The sequence below is a fragment of the Athene cunicularia genome (assembly GCF_003259725.1).
Source record: "Athene cunicularia isolate RWA chromosome 3 unlocalized genomic scaffold, athCun1 chr3_part1, whole genome shotgun sequence".
NCBI classification, from domain to species: Eukaryota; Metazoa; Chordata; class Aves; order Strigiformes; family Strigidae; genus Athene; species Athene cunicularia.
Genome location: NW_020799097.1, coordinates 74,917,374 through 74,936,134, shown reverse-complemented (window position 1 = coordinate 74,936,134; position 18,761 = coordinate 74,917,374). Strand labels below are relative to the sequence as shown.

General features: G+C 36.5%; 1 protein-coding gene across 1 annotated transcript in view; it reads left to right on the top strand.

The window, feature by feature from the left end:
* The window catches only part of PRKN (parkin RBR E3 ubiquitin protein ligase), a 746,949-nt gene that overhangs the window by 117,156 nt on the left and 611,032 nt on the right, over window positions 1-18,761 (top strand). Inside the window, exon 3 of the mRNA XM_026844563.1 lies at window positions 903-1,066. Coding sequence (XP_026700364.1) covers window positions 903-1,066 — 164 coding nt within the window. The remainder of the gene's footprint in view (window positions 1-902; window positions 1,067-18,761) is intronic.

Below are 18,761 nucleotides of genomic sequence, written 5' to 3'. Positions count from 1 at the left end.
CCTGCCTGTGGAGCTATTGGTTGAAGTGATCTACTGGGGCCGTGTCTACTGTTCATAAAATCTCTGTGACTGATATGGATGTAATGAGGTTTTCTCCTGTTTCATAGTTTTTGTAGTTGTTCCCCTGACCGTGGGCTCAATGAGCACATTCAGACTCCTCAGGAAAAACAGCTCTGCCAGCTGAATGGCAGGAAGTTTAGGAGATTGTTTGCCAGACTTCTCTGGATGTTTAAACCAGTTGCTGCAGCTCTAAAAGTGATATGACTGGTGCAGTAGTGATTTTCTGCACTGAAGGTGGATGCCTGCAGGAGTTATGTACTGCAGATACTTTAGTGAACTCTGAAAAGACCATGCTCTAATACAACATGCATTTCTGCTAGTGTGTGATTTTCTCTCTGTCGTTATCTTCTGCAGGATTATATCTGTGGGAAACCAGTTCATATGACTGTGTTTTACTGTGTAATAAGGAAGTGTTTTCTCTTGTATTATTGAATGCATTTTGGCCCTAAAGCGTGCCTCAGTTTCCTGCTTTTATTTGTGACATGCAGTGGGGAGGAACACAAAGGGCACAGAAAGTGTGTGTGCCCCATGCCCACTAAGATTAGGACTGAAGTGAAATTTCTGTTGTGCCAGTTAGCAACTAGTTAGACAGCTGTCTGGCAGGGTCCCTTTTGATTCTGACTGCTGTCTGTAATTTCTAACACTGCCAAGAGGAAACACGGTTTTTATGTATTGGTCACTATTCTATGATGGGTTTCAAAATGGTATGCTGCAGTATTAATAGCTTTTCTCTTAGAATAATACATGCTCCCTGAAATTAAAAAGTAAGCCTCTTGTAGTCACTCTAGAACAAACATGTCATGAGAAATGCTCGCTTTAAAAGATGTTTTGCTCTTGTTCAGTGTTTGTCAGGTTCAACTCCAGCCATGGCTTCCCGGTGGAGATTGGTTCAGATGCCAGCATCCTCCAGCTGAAGGAGGTGGTTGCCCAGCGACAGGGAATTCCAGCTGACCAGCTGCGGGTGATTTTTGCAGGGAGGGAGCTCAGCAATGACTTGACACTGCAGGTAAGTCTCCCGTGGTAGCTTCGCTTCTGGACTGCTGCCAGCTACGCTGCCTCTGCCTCTAATGCTGCCAATCTGACATTCATGCCTGAGATCTAATAGAATAAATAGTGCCTGGGGATTCCTTGAACTTTACTCCACACTGCTTCATTAATTCTGACCTTCTTAATTATGCATTAAAACAGCAAGCAGGAAGGATAGAGGAAGAGAGAGAATACGAGAGAGAGAGCACGAGAGAGAGCTGTGCCTAGTGAATAAATGTTTACTGACTACAGAAGCAAGCCATGCACAATTTCTGTATCTGTTCAATTTCTATCTTACTTATTCCATTTGAATCTTAATGAAGAAGGATGTGAATAAATTACTCTAAATCAAGCTGCACGGTCATCACATTTTATAGAATTTGTAACCCAATTGTGACCCCTGGAGGATAGCTACAGGGCAGCTGCTGCGCACGTGCACACAGGTGAATGCGCAGCTGGAGGGATGGCTCCAGATCAGAAAAAGTGTACTCCAAATCACCGAACTCATAAACGTGTGAAGCTAAAAGAGGACCAGGGAGGATGGAAGAGCAGCTCTAAGTAGGCATTCGAATTTCATCTCCTGAAGGTTGGCTAACTGTTCTCTTCAATAAATGCAGAGGGTTGTTCACCTGTGGTGAGCAGTAGTAAGCATGGAAAGATCGGTTCAATTTTCTCTTCCTCGTTGTCTTCGCTACCATTACCAGTGCTGCCACAGTTGCTTTATAAATATTTTTGTTTATCCTGTATGTGGATTTGGCAGTTCACTGGCATAAACAAGGCTTAGTTTAAGATCACACATTTAAGATATTTGGGGAACCTGGGGAAACCTACTGGCCTTTCGACAGAATACGAATACTGATTTAATGAAATTGCTGTCCTTCTGCAGTGGTATCAAAGAACTGCAGGTGCAATCTGTAGTAGTGCAGGTGATTATATAAAAGATCCCTCACAGGCAGAACTATTTCAGATTAATTGGCACTCATATTTCAGAAGTATTGCTGTTCTTAGGATGGCTGCTAAGCAGGGCTCAGAAAGTCACTCCTGTATTGATGACCTATCACTATTTCTCCTTGAGTATGATATTTATTGCTTTGCAAAGGGTTTTAGGGAGTTTCAGCACACAAAGGAAGATACAGAAATGTGAATTGTTGTCAGTCTCCAATGTATCACCTGTGGATAGTGTTGTTGCATATATTCACAGCGTAAATGGCAAGGCAATGTGCTTCACTTACTTATATGTGAAAACATATATATGAAAATGTAAAAATACAAAACCCAAAAAAAGTAAACTGTAGAAGTTGTCAGTTGCCAGTTTCTAGATTTGGGTGTCTGTGTTGTTCAAAAGCTTCTCAACCACTTAGCATTTCCTGGGAAGCTGTAAGGATTGGTGTTACTGCCATTTTATGTCAAAATGAAACACAGATTTTGAGACCAGTTTTACACTTGCAACCAAGTTTGTTGTTGGCTACAACATACAGTCTGTTGCTAGGGTAAATTAAAAATTGCTTTCCAAATGTAGAGACCTGCTGATGACTTAATTAATTTCATTGGAATGTCAGAATTACCATGTGTAGTCATGACTTTTTATTTAGTAAAGTGGACCTGGATTTATTGCTTTGACTGTTGGTTTCTAAAGCAGATAGGAAGTTCAAAATCTGTTTCAGATGTTATAATCCATACTCCTGTATTTCAGTGTCTTAAATATTGCAATGATTAATATCATCAGCAGTGTATCAACAAAATTTTTATTCTTGATATTTAATTAAGTGTATTTTACTCTGCTTCTGTGTTTTATTTTTTTGTCATATATTTGTGTATGTGTGTTTATTTATTTTGGAAATTTGACCAAGAAGAACAGTTGAGGCTTTGAGGTGTTTCTGTTCCTATGGTAGGCTGTTTGAGGCTTTTTTCATATGAAGCTGAATGTTACTAAAATGAGTGCTAGTGAAATACTAACTGCTGGCAATTATATTGCATCTGTAATTTCAGAGTTAACGTCACATGAGCAATTAAACTACCTCTTGTTTTCTATACCTACAGATTTGCATGCAGAATAAGAACAAATACAACATAGATACGTACTCAGCTGACACTTTTCAGTTACTTAATTTTATGGTGACAAAGAATTTCTAGTAAGACCATTTGTCCTTCCATTGTTCTTATATTACTTTTGAACTTAGCCCACAATACTGTGGGAGAATCTAGAGGTCAGGAAGGAGAACTGATAGTATTACCAATAATGAGATTGTAGAGGACGTAGGAGAAGCTGGGATAATTGTAGGAGTATGAGGCAAGGATAGGAAATACTCCAGGATAGCAAACTTCATTGGTTCCACAGCTCACAAAACAACTAGATTTGCCTTGACAGCTACTTTAGGATCTCAGGCAGCTGATACAGAACTTAACTGAGAATGTGAAAACTGCATTTGTTTTCCTGTTTGGAGAGAAGGAAAAATCTTTCATGGTATCTGAAACCTGTAAAAAAGAAATGGAGCTGGGACAAACATTAAAGAGAAACTATTGTAAGAAAGAGCCAAGCTGAGATCTTAAATAAGTAATTTGTTATCAACAGCAACAATAAAAAATTGTAGGAAGAAGTGAAATATGTGTGGAGACATTTAATTTGGTACCTCAGATAAGTGTTTTGTCCTTGAAAAAATAGAGATTAGACACTGATTCAACTATGCACAGGGGAGATCAGTATCTTAGCTAATGACTAAGGGGCAAGTAGTGAAATTAGAGCCATGGTGAGGAAAGATTGGTAATGACTGTATGAGGCATGAGACCTGCAAATTTGGATCTCATAAGAAGGAATTAGAGCAATAAGCTGCTTCCTAAAAGCACAGCAAATGGTGTCACTTTCAGGGTGCTAAATATTCCGAAGAATGATGAAGAGCTCCCTGCTGATTACAGTTCACTTTGCAATGAATAGAAGTAATTAATTAATATATACCCAAAATAGGAATCCTTTCAGAAGGCTGTCATGAGTGCATGAGAACAGTGGTGAGAGTTTCTTGTGGCAATCATAAGGGTGAAAGAAGAATAGAACCGTAACAGAGTCACCAAAGGAATAAACAGGAGGTAGCTGTGCAGCAGGAGCATTGAAATGGAGTAACAGGAGGTGACTGCTTACAACAATATTGTCCTTGCCTCCAAGAATGGCAAAATTAGTTAACAAGCCTCCTGGAAGCAAATATGTAATGTTTATTGAGACACGATTTTGCTCAATGCAAACAATTTGAAATTTACTACTGGTAATAGAAGCAGCATTATGTAAAGGCTTGCCCTTTCCTGGGGAAATCAAAATCCCCTTGTGTGAAGAAACTCTTTGCAAACATTTTGTAAGCAATGTTCCCTCCCATGCAGAACTTACAGTGTAAATGAGTAAGGCAGGCAAATGATGTGATGGCAGTCGGTAACCTGGCTTGTTCACAGTCAGTAGCAAAACGGATAGAATTAAGTCTTCTGTTTCCCAATCCAGTACCATTTCTTTTTGACAGTGTTTCCTCTATGAAGTAAATGTAGAAAATACAGTTCTTTGAAACAGAAAAAGACTAAGCATGTGATTAGTAGCAGGACTCATTAGCTTTAGTGCAGAGACAGCTTCTAAATCAGAGTAAGCTTGCACTTCATCTGGAGCATAGGCGTGGAGGGTTTGGTGCTTTCCTAAAATTATTTATACATACATTCCAGAAACAGACACGACTAGAAGTATTGTTAAGCACTGGTGTGTGAGCTGATGAGCATAACTGAACATGAATAAAAACGAATGGCATAATGGGAGTAGCAACATAGGTGATCATTTCTACAGAGGAGGGAAAAGAGAAGCAGTAGAGGAGAAATGGTGCTATAAGTAAAGTTAGTGTGCTGCAGTTTGACAGTGGTTTGGGTAGATTGTGCTTGGTTTTGGAAGGGTTTCTGAATAGTAAACTTTAGAGGTCAATCTAGAGGGCACCTGGTTCTACTGAAAGCACTTTCTAGTACTATTGTGTGAAAAACTCAAGGACAGAGAGAGCGCTTTGTGACAACAAGTCTCAGTTTGTATCTCTCACATTTTAAATATTTATGAAAATAGGATATGTTAATACCTTTGTTCTGAACAACTTCTTTAGCAGAAACAGGTATTTGAACAATGGAACACTGCATTTTATCAAAGAAGAACCTTGTGTACCTAAATTTATGGCAGCTTTCTTACTCTCTAAGCACAGCTCAGTGCAACAGAGCTTCCAGCAGTTCTTGTATTTCCCTGTTTCAGTTTACTTTACAAAGGAGAAACCTGCGGCGGGTGGAGGAAGCAAGCAGCCGATTCAATGTGAATGATAGAGCAAGCTTCAACTTTATTGAGAGAAATCACACCTTATATAAGCAGTCTACAATACACTACTTGCAACTCTATTGGATACATTAAAGAAACTACATTATAATATCTCAGCCATTGGGTACATTCAAAAGATCACATTATAATACCCCAGCCCCTTGTGGCATTTCTGGTATGCATAAACATCTTCCTAGCTGTAAACCTGCTTCTCTCCCAGGGCTGCTTCTCTTCATCCCCCAAGGTCGTAGTGCGCCCCCAACTTATCTCTGTGTTCTCACAACAATCCTCACTAGCAAAACTGAGCCCTGGATCTCCATCCTTGTTTACATAACTGTACCCTGGGTTCTTTCCTTTGTTTACCTCAGGTGGCTGGGACCGACTTCTGCAGGGAGCTATGGCCGACCAGCTCCTGCAGGGAGCTATGGCCTTGCTCTCTGCAAGCCGTTCTCCAACAGAAACCAGGTGATACAGCGCAAATTGTGTCCCTAACCAGCAACCCCCCTCCATGTGCTCAATTTTAGTTATAAACCCCCAAACACTAAGATTAGAATGGGACTTTTGACATACACACAAGTAGTGCCTTTTGTTGCAACCTACCGTTTTGTATATAGGATATGAAATCACTCACAGGATCATCTTTGATATTCAGCAGTTTTGTGGGCTACAGAATACAGTTGAGCCAACATCTGCATACATAAACAGTGTATGGAGGGATTTGCTCACAGACATCCTGACTGAATCAATCATCCTATGTGAAACTCAAAGAGGGAAAATGATTTTAGGTGTGTGTATGTGTTTAAATTAATATTTTGGGTCAATATTTGATCGACCTGTGAATCTTTTCTTGCTTAGCTTCCTTAGCTGGAAGAGATGTATATTGTACTTCTACAAAACAGGAAAAGCAAGCTGAAGAATCCTTAGGTAATAGTAATAAAGGCAATCTAGAGATGCCATCTGTGTTTCCAGGTAATATGGACTTGACTAAGTGAATGGATAACAGCACTGCTCACTCGTGTTTCTTTTGGTGGCTGCAGACTCACTGTATGTGACAACAGAGACTCTAGGTGTTGAATAAGTTTTTCCAAGACTTGTGATGGGCCTTGTGGTGTTATATATCCATAATGAATGTGGAAAGTACCATGTATCCATATTTAGTATGAAATTAAGTCAGGGCCAGCTCAGGTCTACAGATTTTCTGTGTCTGTTTAAGAGGACACATCACTTTTTAATTGTTCTGACAGATCAAGATCTAAATGCATTAATAAATTAGACCTTTGAGCCCAGTAACATATCTACATTCTGCTTTTAAATGAATTATGGTTCTATTCTTCTTATGCTAAGTTTTTCCTGGAAGTAGGAGACTATATTTAAATGAGGGATAAATTATCCTCAAGTAGTTTGGTAACTCTAGAAATTGAATGGGCCATGTTTGAGGGGGCTGCAGCATCTAGGATGGCCTTGAACTTTGCTGGTACCTTCTGGATTCCTAGAATATTTCTTATGTGTTTTAGTTGGTCTGCTGATGGTAGAGAAGGAACTGTGACAGGGTTTTCTTTGCAAACTTACTGCAGTGTGCACTCTCTACAGATTATTATTATTTAATTTCTAGGAGTATCTGGGTTTTGGTACCTGAGTGAATTCTGTGTTGTCCACTAAATCTGGTTCATGGTTCCCTGGAATAGGGATGCTGGTGCCTGTATTCTTATGGGAGTCTTACTGACTCATAGTATTTCTGAATGACCTGTGTTGTCCTTTTAGAATCATTTCCAGATTTCTAAATTTGAGTTTCTTTTGTTTTCCACTTTGCTGATGGTTTCACTAAGTTGGGAGTCTATTAAATGAATTTCCATTCCATCTATGGTTATTATTTTCTTATATGTGAGAACATGTTGAGGCAGCATATGATTTTTTTTTTTTTTTTAACTTCATTTCTCTTAGGCAGTTAAAATTCACTACATTGAGGCCATTAAGTGAATTTTACAAAATCTATTTCTGAAAGAGCAGTTGCTTTGCGTGGGACTGATAAACTGCAATAGTATTTGCATGAAATACAGTATATTGATAAGAAACTCTTCTGGCAAACCACTGTAGTTCTTCTCAAGACATAGGTAGTTTTCAGAATGAAATTATCTTGAAAATTGCACTATTATTAGATGTGATTTTGTTTTCTGTCTGAATACTTACATTAGACAGGCACTTGTTGGATCTTTCTCCCTGTCATGAATATAAGTTTACAGTGTTGTCCATTTCTGATTCAGTTCCTGGTTTAGATTGCAGGAGGGAAAATGTGTAGGAAAAAACTTCAAAAAGCTGTAGTTGTTGGGAGTGGTGGCAGTGTGTAGTAACTTTTATGAGTTTGTAAATAATGACAGTAAAAGAAAGGTCAGCCCATGTCTTTCATTCATCACCTTTCTAAATTGTTCTGGTGAAAAAGTGTTTAGCATATTGCACACCATTACCAAAAACTATAGATGAATGATTAGAAGTTCAAGGATAAGTGGAATATTTCCTTCCTTCTTCCTCCCTTTTCTCCAAAAGAAAAACATGGTATTAACTATTCTGTTAGATTATCTTTATAAGGAAGGATCCATAGAGACTATGTATTTTCTAATTCATAACTAAAATAGAACAATCATTGACAAATATTTGTATTGTGTTATAAAACAACCAAAAATTGTGTTTATTTAACACTTTACATAGGGAAAATACTGGATCAAGAAATAAGAAATTGGGACAGATATCTGTGGATTACTTTTTAACACTGAGAATTTTGCGTTTGGAAAATAAAATGGTAAAGGAAGAGATGGAAACTTCAGTGTTGGAAATATATTTTAAAATAACAGCATACCAAATGTGCCTCCTCAATAGAAAAGTGGAATGTAGTCTCTTGGCATAATAATTTCTTTGCTTTAGTCTTAATTTTACTTATTTAAATTTTTACAGCTCCGATCATCTGAAATATCTGTTACACATTCATATTTGTAATTATTACACAGCTATTTAGTAAAGCATTCTAGGTTTCCTTCTTTTATTTTTATTTTTCAAGCTTTCTCACTCAATTGAAAATGTGGGAGGGAAATTTAAATGCTTTATATCTGATTACGGTTTTCATCACAGATGAACCTCCATACTCTAGGAGACACAGAATTATTCCTGTTAGGAGCAGCTTTGATAGGGGTTGGGGAGAAGAAATCAAAAGAACAGAGTTGATGCATTATGACAACAAAGAACTTATGAAAGGAAATAACATTTGTTATCCTAAAATAATACCACCAATGCAGGCTCAAAGAGAAGGAAGACAATTATTTTATGACTTATTGAACAAAGTAGACATATAATTCCTTATGTCATTTAATTGGAGTAACCATTAATGAATTTACAATTCCTAGAAGCTTTCTTATGAAAAGCCTGTTGAAGAAATGAATGTGAAGTGTGTAAAAAAAAAAACAACCAACCAGTAATAAGCAGAACAACAGAGCAATACAATTCTCTCTCCTCATTTAGACTAAATAAAGCAGCAAATGTACCTATTCCACAAATGAAATAATTTTCACTTTCTTCATATACAGAGCAGGTTGTTATTTCATTTTTTTCAGGTAAAATATTGGCTCCACTGATTTAGTGAAGGATGCTACTGACTTTCCTTGAACCAGCATTCTCCCTCTCATTTTCTCTCCCTCTTATTTTCTCTCTCACTGATTCACTCCCTCCTCTCTCCCTTTATCTGTTTCACACACACACAAAATCCTTACTGTCCTGGGCAACCTCCTCAACTTGTGTGAAATGCTGTACTTTGCATCCATAGAAATACATTCCTGCTGAGTCCTGTTTCCAGTGCCGTTCCTGAATGAATTGATCAGTGTTTTCCATACTTGCGCTTCTTCTATTATTAGTTTCTCACAGCTCGTCACTTTTCCTGACTCCATTTCTGCCTCTCCCAATCAATTATTTTTTGAAATCCTGTTTCCATCCCACATCTGTTGCCCACTGAGGTGTTAAACCAGTTTAGGAAACTAATTGTTCTTTCTAATCTTTCCCTTTCCCAGCCTGTGAAATAACAGGAGAGAGAGAATGGGAAAACTAAGTTGCCTTGCATATCTGCTCTACCTGCCAGTGCACTGACATTTTCATCTAGCTGTGGTTTCAGTCTCTCTTTGGATGATGTGTTTCTGTACAGACTGTTGACCTCCTTGCTTTCCAATCCTTTTGTATCTAATTAAGAAGCTGAGAGATCTGCAGAAGGCTATAGAGAACAGGATAATCTGCCGGTAGTGGAGGAGGCCTTGTGGGAAATCTGGGGAGGATTGTCTCGTCTCAGACAGCTGTGTTCCTGGCAGGAAAACAGCCAGGCCCTCTTGTGAGATACTGCATGTGTATCTTCATATCAGTTTGTCTATATATGTGTGATAATGTATAAAAGGTTATCACCTTATTTTAGATAATTTTGAAAAGGTATGCAAATGTTGGTGACTTTTTTGTTGGGTTGATGAGGTTACACGTCTCTAGAAGAGACATGTACACGATACTACAGTTGCTAGTTTTATGGTAGAATTAATATAAAAAAAGATACCAGTAATGAAACACTTTTAAAGTTCAAAAACATTTCTAATACAGTTTTTCCTTATTAACTATTTGACATAAAACAGCATGATGGAAACATATAAAAGTTTTATTGTCATATATTTGGTATGCGTGATATACCAGAGCTCTGACTTCGTGATTTGTATCTTATACAGCTCATCCCAAATTATCCTATAAAATATTTTTACTGTACTACCTTAGCATCTTTAACATATCAATCCATTCATTTGTCTCTTTCACAGTATGCAGCATATTGTGAGTACAAAACAGATAAATGTATGCAAGTATGTTTAAGTACAGAAAATAATATCTACTTTCCTCTTTAATGAACATCATATAACCTTTATTCCTGCTTTATTTTCGTTACCCTAGACGGTGATTTGGGGTCTTTGTTTACCATTTATCTTAGAACAGTGTGTTTATTACTGCAGCTTAAGCACACATAATTTAAAATGACTGAGCTTCAGGAAAGGAAGAATCAATCCAATTTTAAAACATCTTAATGTTTCTACTGTCAGAATTTTGTAGCAAAAATATCAGTGACCATAAATGACAATAAATAAATAAGTTAAAATGACCAATTGGATGTTTGTCATTGGAAACCTTATTCTTTGTTGAAAGTGTTCCCCTTTTCATTATTAAAATAAACAATATAGTGCCTTTCTTCTGAATGTACTAGGATGCTCTGCTTTATAATACTGGATTTTTTATGGAATATTTTATGTAATTTTTGTTTCTGAGCAGCAAGTAGTAGTGGAAACTTCTGTTAGTTTTCTTGAAATAATTGTTTAACGTGCTGTTTGCAATGTAAGGCTACTTGGGGAGAATATAAAGAACTACATTCATGGCCTGACACCTAAAATAACAGAGATAAACAAGTTAACACCTTCAAAAGAGATGTGATTACATTACAGAAATCTGCCTTGAGTGATAGACCCACTTTGTGGGTCACCAGACCCAAGTGATTCCTTAAGCATATCATCAGTGAAGATTAGACTTATCCCTTGCATAATGGTGATCTTTTTTAAAATTAAAAAGACTATAAATTTATTCAGTACATTTTTAAAGAAGTGGGAAAAAATCCAAACTGAAGAGCAGCAATCCATGCAAGTCTATTGTCTGGGAAACTGATTTAGGAAATAATCCAGCTCATTTACCTGATTTGAGCTATGCAGTGAATGCATTGACTACAACAATAAATTGAAACAAAATAGTAAACTTAAATTTGCTCAGCATACTCAATATTATGTTTATAATGAAGGCACATACTGGGAACTGTTATCGTATAATCCAGCAAGGCAACTGAAGAATCATGCAATGCAGAATTGTATGCAGTTTGAAATTCATTATAGGAAGAGATTTGGGGAGGTTGAACCAGTAACTGCTGGTTTGGTGGGATATATTTTCAACCAGAAATGTTGGCTATTTAAGCACTATTCAGCCAGGTAAGCACTTAGCCTTATTATAAATTAGAGCTATGATTTCTAATCCTGATTTCAGAAGAGTGGAGAAACTGGATGCAGTAACACATAACAGTATTAGTACCTACACTATGTGCCTCCAATGATTTGTGCACTTGCTTTTCAGAGGACCATTCTGTAAATGCCATCCTTTATCACTGCAGAGGTAATAAAAGCAGCATCCCCAGAAGTGTTCATTTCCAGTAGAATTCATTGCTGATCTCATCTATTTAAGTGAATGCAAATGAAAATTCTCTCTCCTGTTTCTCTGACGGATTGATGCATTTCTGACTGGTGAGCACTGCGTGGTGTCAGCCTTCGGAAACAAATGGAGGAAGATTGACACAGAATGGGTTCATACCTCAAGTAGCCACAGGATTAAATCTCCTTGCATCTCTGAGTGTATATGTGTCAGTCATAAAGTAGTCTGTGAATTACTTATCTCCTGACATAATTCAAATCTTTCGGAAATGTTATTTTTCTGTTAAAAAGAAGGATTAACTTTGCAAGGCCCTTGTGGGCTATAGAAAATATTGAAAAAAATTGCTATTGATAAATAAATGAAATACAGAACTGGAGAGAGAGTTCACTTTATTCACATTTATGGAAACTTTCATATGTTCTGTTGTTTCACTGCATTAGGAGACATGTTACTTCCATTGTAAGGTAATTTAGTGTGATGTATTGTTTATTTATAGTTAAAGCTAAAAATTGAACTTTTCTAGCAGCAGAGAACAGTAATAGCCCTGCAGGATATACACTAGCTCACAGTACCACCAGTATCTGCATTTTTAGAGTTGCACTGTACTGGAGACCGTCAGTCAGCACCGGGGTTTCTAATGGTGCTTACATGAGAGAAGCTGCATTAGAGTTTAGAAAAGAGAGCATTTGAGCAAGAAATAACCTTTCCTAAATTGAGAGAAAGATGAAGTTTGCTTTTGAGGCTTGTTTTGTCATTGCCCACTTTGAAATCTTTGTGGTGGCTTTGTTCAGTCCTTTTTAAAATGGCATCGGTGTGTTGACATTTCAAAAGGTGCATACCAAGAACGGAATGTGAGGTCTTGTCCTGACTTCATTACGCTACAGGCAGGAGGCTGAAGTATGTATTTTAATGTCTCTATAACTGAGTAATCCTTATAGTTCTGTAAACTTTTTTGTTTTGAAGAAAACTACTTCAATTTTCTTGAGTAAAATGGAATTTAAACAAATAGCTTATTTGGCTATGTCAGGCTGGTAAGTTTCCTGTGTAAGTCAGGAAAAGCTTGTGACTTGCACTTATATTTCTTTTAGAAATTTATTTATTCTGATTAATTTTTATCCTTTTTTCATTGTAATTGTAAGTTGCATCCATGTGATTTGATTATATTGGCATGCATTAACTCATCATTTCCAACCTTTCATTCTGGAAGGTGAACTGCAGGGTTTGTGCTGCAAGAGGCACTACAACCTGTTCCTTTGAGTCCAAATGATGACTTACAGTGCAATCTGCCAATATTGCTGCATTTGTATTTTAGTCTACTGTTACGTAGACTATGTTCGGGGTTCTTTCTTATGTAGTCAAGATAAATTGACTGTGTAAGAAAACGTGCTCTTTCTGGACACCTTCACATCTCATTCAGACATTTTTGTTTGTTGATTTCAAATTTGCTTGCTGTGGTCGAGATTTCATCCAGTGCAGACTTCAAGTTGATGATCTGAGGTCCCATAGACCAGACTTTTGGAGACTTCCTACCCTGGGGCTGAATGAGTATGAATCAAACTTGCATTCTTTTTTCTCAAACTTCCATTTAGAATTGTGGGGTTTGATATTTGTATTTGTTCTATACTTCCTGCAATTCATTACACTTTTATGTAACATCAGTCAAATGCTGCACATAAAGCAATATCTGTGTTTTAAACTGAATGTTCTGCAGAAGAATCACGATGCTATATTCTTCCCTTCAGCCTACAGCAGTCTTCCTTTTTAGCTCAGCGGGAAGATGTGTATTTTATCATGCATTATGTCAGTGGATAATAACCAAAGCTTACTCTCAGTTTATTTTCAGCTGTTAGTTTTGAAACACTAAAGCAACAACTGGAAAATGAAAGCATGTGTTAATGATGATCACGTCACGTTAAGATGTCTGCTTTAGGCAGTAAAGCTGGACACATAATACTGCCAAAAGTTGAATCCTTGTATGCCCTTGACTTTCTTACTTACTACAGAGCTAATTAACAAAATCCTCTGACAACTTAATTTTGATTAATCTGTATGATTAGGATATTTTGGAGGTTGAAAGAAATAGATCACAGAGTTAATTGAGCTTCATGAAAAAGAAGCTCAGACTCATAGGACCTTCTGATTCAGTTTGGTATCGAACAGTCAATCAATGTACCAAAAATTTCATTTGCATCTCTAGTCACTTAGCAGTACACAGTGGACCACTGCTGATTTCCTGCTGTCTGTCAGGACTATCCTGCTGATGCAGAACATGATAGCTCCGGATAGTGAGAAAATGGAGCACGTAGATCTAGTTCATGCTCTGTGAGTTTGGGAGACAGGATACTCCACTACATTAGCAGAATATACAAAGAAGATACAAAGTGACAGTGTATAGAGTAGTAAGGCTTCCTCCCGTTTTCTACCTAAGTACAGGTATGTAGGTCAGGTGTTATAACTTGGATAAGGAGTACACTTCTTTTTATTCATTCTGCACTGCAGTCCTGGAGTGCATGAAAACAGATTTTTTTGCTTGAAAAGAAGATGCACTCCAGCTGCTACTGGCATTCAGTTTGTGGAACCTAACTGAAGCAATTCTGAAATAAAACCCCTCAGAAATGCCCATTTTGTGGATGTTAGGTCCTCACAGTCAGTTGTTTGACTCTGCAGATATGCTCTTGCTGGGCATCACTAACTACTCACTGACACAGCCATAGACATTCCTCAAGTGAGAGCTGGTCATGTGAAGAGGGACTGCTTATTATCTTCAAAATTATCTTCCTCAAAAGTTTATGGACAACTTTGAGGAAATATGAGATTAATACATGGTAGAAGATACTCTTCAGGACAGGTTTATCCTTTTGCTATATGTTTCTAAAGTTTGGTCCTCCACTTGCATTCAAAGCATGTGTGTTGAGTCAACCTTCACCAACTTGTAAACAAAATTAAAGGATAAATTAGTCCCTACTTAAGAATGCAGTGCTATATCTCTGTTTTCTCTGTCAGATTGTAATTTCCTTGTGGTAGGTGTAGAATTCTGATACACTCAGAACTGTATAACCACTGTGGTGGATTATGCTTTGTGGTTATTATGCTTCCCTGTGGTTATTATGCTTTTGTGTTATAAGGTCCCACCAAAGAGTTGCAATTCAAGTATTAAAGGAAACAGGCATTTTTTACATCTGATGGCATAATTTGTGTCCATGTCTTTTGACCCTTCTGCCAGATACTGGGAATTAACTAATGTTAACAGTAATTTGGTTTCTGAATGGAAGTTCTGCAAACTTTCCGCACATTACAAAACTGGGAAAAAGAGGGCTGCAAAATATGTAAGGCATAGTCCTCTAGTTCCAGTAGGGAGTGGTTGTATGACTGATTAAAGGTTCAGATGATTTTTAGAAAGAGATTTCCTAAATGTATTTTAATCAACTGTGTGTAATTTGCAACACCAGCTGAAATTTCTACATGGATGTGACCTTTTTCAAAATAACAGCATGTGCCCATAGGCATTTGTGAAACTTAACAGAAAATGGAAGTTAGAATGACTTAAAATCTGTTCTTAAAAAAACAAACGCTTTTTCCTGCAGTTGCCAAAATCCCACTCTTGTTAGTTTTAGAATTCAAAGTTATTTTTCAACTGTTATATTTTATAGCTGATTCTACTTATCTCCGTTCCGTATTTCCTGTCTGTCTTAACTCATGAACACCAAAGATTTCCACAGAGAAGTAACTGTGGGTGTTACTTGTACATTAAGAAAGCTATCTGAAAATATCTTATTATAAAGTGCAGCAGAACAATACATTGACATAGTATTGTATGATAGTGATTTAATTGCAACTGCAGATGTGATTGGTTTCAGTTTCATGTAAGTATTATAGGTAGTAACTCTTTATAGTTTTCTTTAGAGGATGCCATGCTTTCAAAATTATGTATATATGCCTCTAGACGGTATACAGAACAGAAGTTTCTGAGTACTTTAGTGTGTAGTTTATTTGTGTTCTGGATTTTAAGGAAAATTTCATAACCATGAGCAATTTTTACAGTCTATATAGCCTGCACCTGTTGAATGTACAGCATATATATGACTTTCTAATCTTTCTAGCTCCCAGTAGAAAGTTAGCCCCCAAGCCACTGATTCATTTGCCCTGTTGTAGGTTTGGAAGATTTGGGAGGGAACTTTCAATGCAAGTTATTATTTTTTACTGGTGTTATCTTAACTGCATCTCATATATGTTTTACAAATTTTGAATAATTTTGGGGTCTGTATCAGTGTTGGCAAAATGCTTTCCAAAATGGCTGAACATATGCTTATATTTTTGCTAGGTGGTTCCTGTACAACTGAAAAAGAGACTGGGGAGGCAAGTGCATGACTTGTGTTGAACGCTTGGAATCACATTAACTGTAGAAAACCAAAATAAACTGGGAAGAAATTCCCACCCTGTTTATGAATAAACTCTGCTTACAGACTTTGAAGGAGGGAATAGACAATAATAATTAACAAGTTTAAGTAAAAAAGTAAAAAAAAGTTTATACTCTAAGTTTATTGGCAAGTCTGACAGGAGATCCCTTTGCAAAACTAAAAAATATGGATTAAGAACTGTTTTCAATTAATGTTCTTTAAGGTAACTGTTTTCCCATGGTCTTAACAGAAGTATAAACATTAAAAAAAAAAAAAAAGTAGGACACTTCATATTATTATTCATAAAATGTTCCATTTTTGTTTTAAGGCTTCTAATGTATTACAGGTCCTGATAATATCAAGCTTAGTTGTTTCGTTTTAGATTCTTTTCATGTTTCAGAAACTAATGGTGTTCAAATTCTAGATGAGAAGGAAGAACAGAGCTTTTAGGTAGGAGTGGCATTGCTTGAAATTGGAAGCAATCATCTCCCCATCCTTCCCTTTTATGCTGATTTTCAATTGCTAACAGTTTTCAAGACAAGACATGGAATCAAACTGTAGAATATAATAACCTGTCTTATTCTAAGGTTTGTCACATAGCTGAGCTACAAACGAATGAAATCTCTGTATTCTCCAGACTTAAGTAACATGGGAATAGCTATATTTACTCAAATATTTCTTTGAAATATGGCTTTAACAGAACAGTGCAGTTTTTCAAAATAAACATATCCAGACACAGAATAATTTAGGAGTATCTGGAATTCTAAGTCCTTACACCTGAGCCATCAGGCAACTCATGCTTGTCATACCAGAACAACAGCAGAAAGACATTGTGGCACAGTGGCATCACCTGTGCATGCCCTGGAAAGCCTCAGAACCTCTTACAGATGCACCTTATGGAGGTAGTTGTTGCTAGAGGTACAGAGAGAAAAAAACCCTCAAACCATGTCCTGATTTATCCCATTTTTGATGATAGCGTGGTTGCCTTTGCAATGTAGAGTATGGAATAGCTGATAGTATATTTTGCCTCCTAACTACAAGCATAAAATTTAAAATAAATTTTAATTTAATGAATTTTAAACAGCTTTAAATAGAATTAATCAGGCAAAAATGTGTGCGTATTTAGCTTGAAAGGTCATTTTTTTCCAAATACAACTCCAAATAAGTTGATAGTTTCTGGACGTAAAAAGTGTTATGTTAGCCAATTTCAGGGTGCTACAAGCTAATAATATTTTAGCATGTTTTGCTACAAATTTCTAATGCATAAGAACACAGACTTGGTAAATGCTAGGAAAAGACTAGCTCAGAAAATAGTTATATTTATGAAATATGAGATCAGTATGTCTCTATTACAAACTAACAAAAATATAATTTTTGCTTCATGTTTGTTGCTAACTCCTTCCTAAACTAATAAATGTCAGCTAAATTGCTGGCCTCAGTCACTTGTTCCGTAATGCAATCACCCTCCACACAAAGAAACTCTTCATTTGCTCATACTACTTGCCATCTTCATTTTCAGTATGTGATGTATTACTTTTCAGTTAGTTACTACTTCATTTAATTTATTAATTTCAGACAAACGTTATCTCAATTCCATGTTAGCAGAATACTTGCATAATTTACACTATTTATTTTACTTCCACAACTTCTGGAGATGCTATGTTGGGAGGGTTCGGTGACTTTTTGACCTCAAATCATTGACAAGAGCTAATATGAAGAACATACAGACTTTAGGAACCCTTTGATTAACCTATAAAATTATCTGGGTAACTATGAGAGCTATTGTAATATTAAGTTCTGAGGCAATATACACATACCACAGGTTTTATCTGGATGTCATTTTTTTAGATAAAAGTATGTCATTCCTTTTGACAACTTTGCTACTTCTCTTCAGGTTAGGTAACAGGAATCTTCATGTCAAAATATTAAAGCGTCTTTTTTGAAAATAGCTGAAAAGTCCTTCTCAGTATTTCTCAAAAGGTTTTTTAACAAAATATCACCCAGTCACTGAACACATCTCCTTTGGATATTTCTCTGCAGAAAGAAAAAAAATATCATTTTTGTTAAATCCTGCCATCACACTTGGGCAGTTAAGTATATCAAGGGAAGAAATATATATTTAGATATTAATTTTTATATGGATGTGATTTTAAATCTATAGAATCTAACATCTATCTTAGCCATTACTGCCACATGCTAAATGTATAGTCTTTTTCCAGTATAGGAAGGTGTTGTTTTGGTTTTGCTTCTCTCACTTCTGAGATGGTTCAGACTTAACTGTAAAACCATAGAAGCTTGAATAAAATGATTCATGTGGGAATTCAACTTGCTATTAGCTTATTTGGTAGAATTTTTCTGAGTAGATAAACTCTCAGACAGTATCATCAGAATCTGAATCCTTAGAGCAAAATACCAAAGCTCAGGCTCTGGAGGAAAGACCTACATTTCTGTGATCCCATTCAGACCCTTTTTCTTTGTTAAATCCATGAAAGAAAAAAAAAAAGAAAAAAAAAAGAAATTCCATGCTGCAGGATTTCTTAAGGAGATCTCAGTAAATATCTGCTTATTTCAGACACCTCTGTGGCATGTAGTGATCACTCTTAAAATATGCCCTCTGCTAATTAAAAATAACTAAATAAGGATTTTATTTTGATATTAATTTACAGGGAGCATTATTCTCTTTATCTGGTATTAAAATCTAATGTCCAAAATAACTT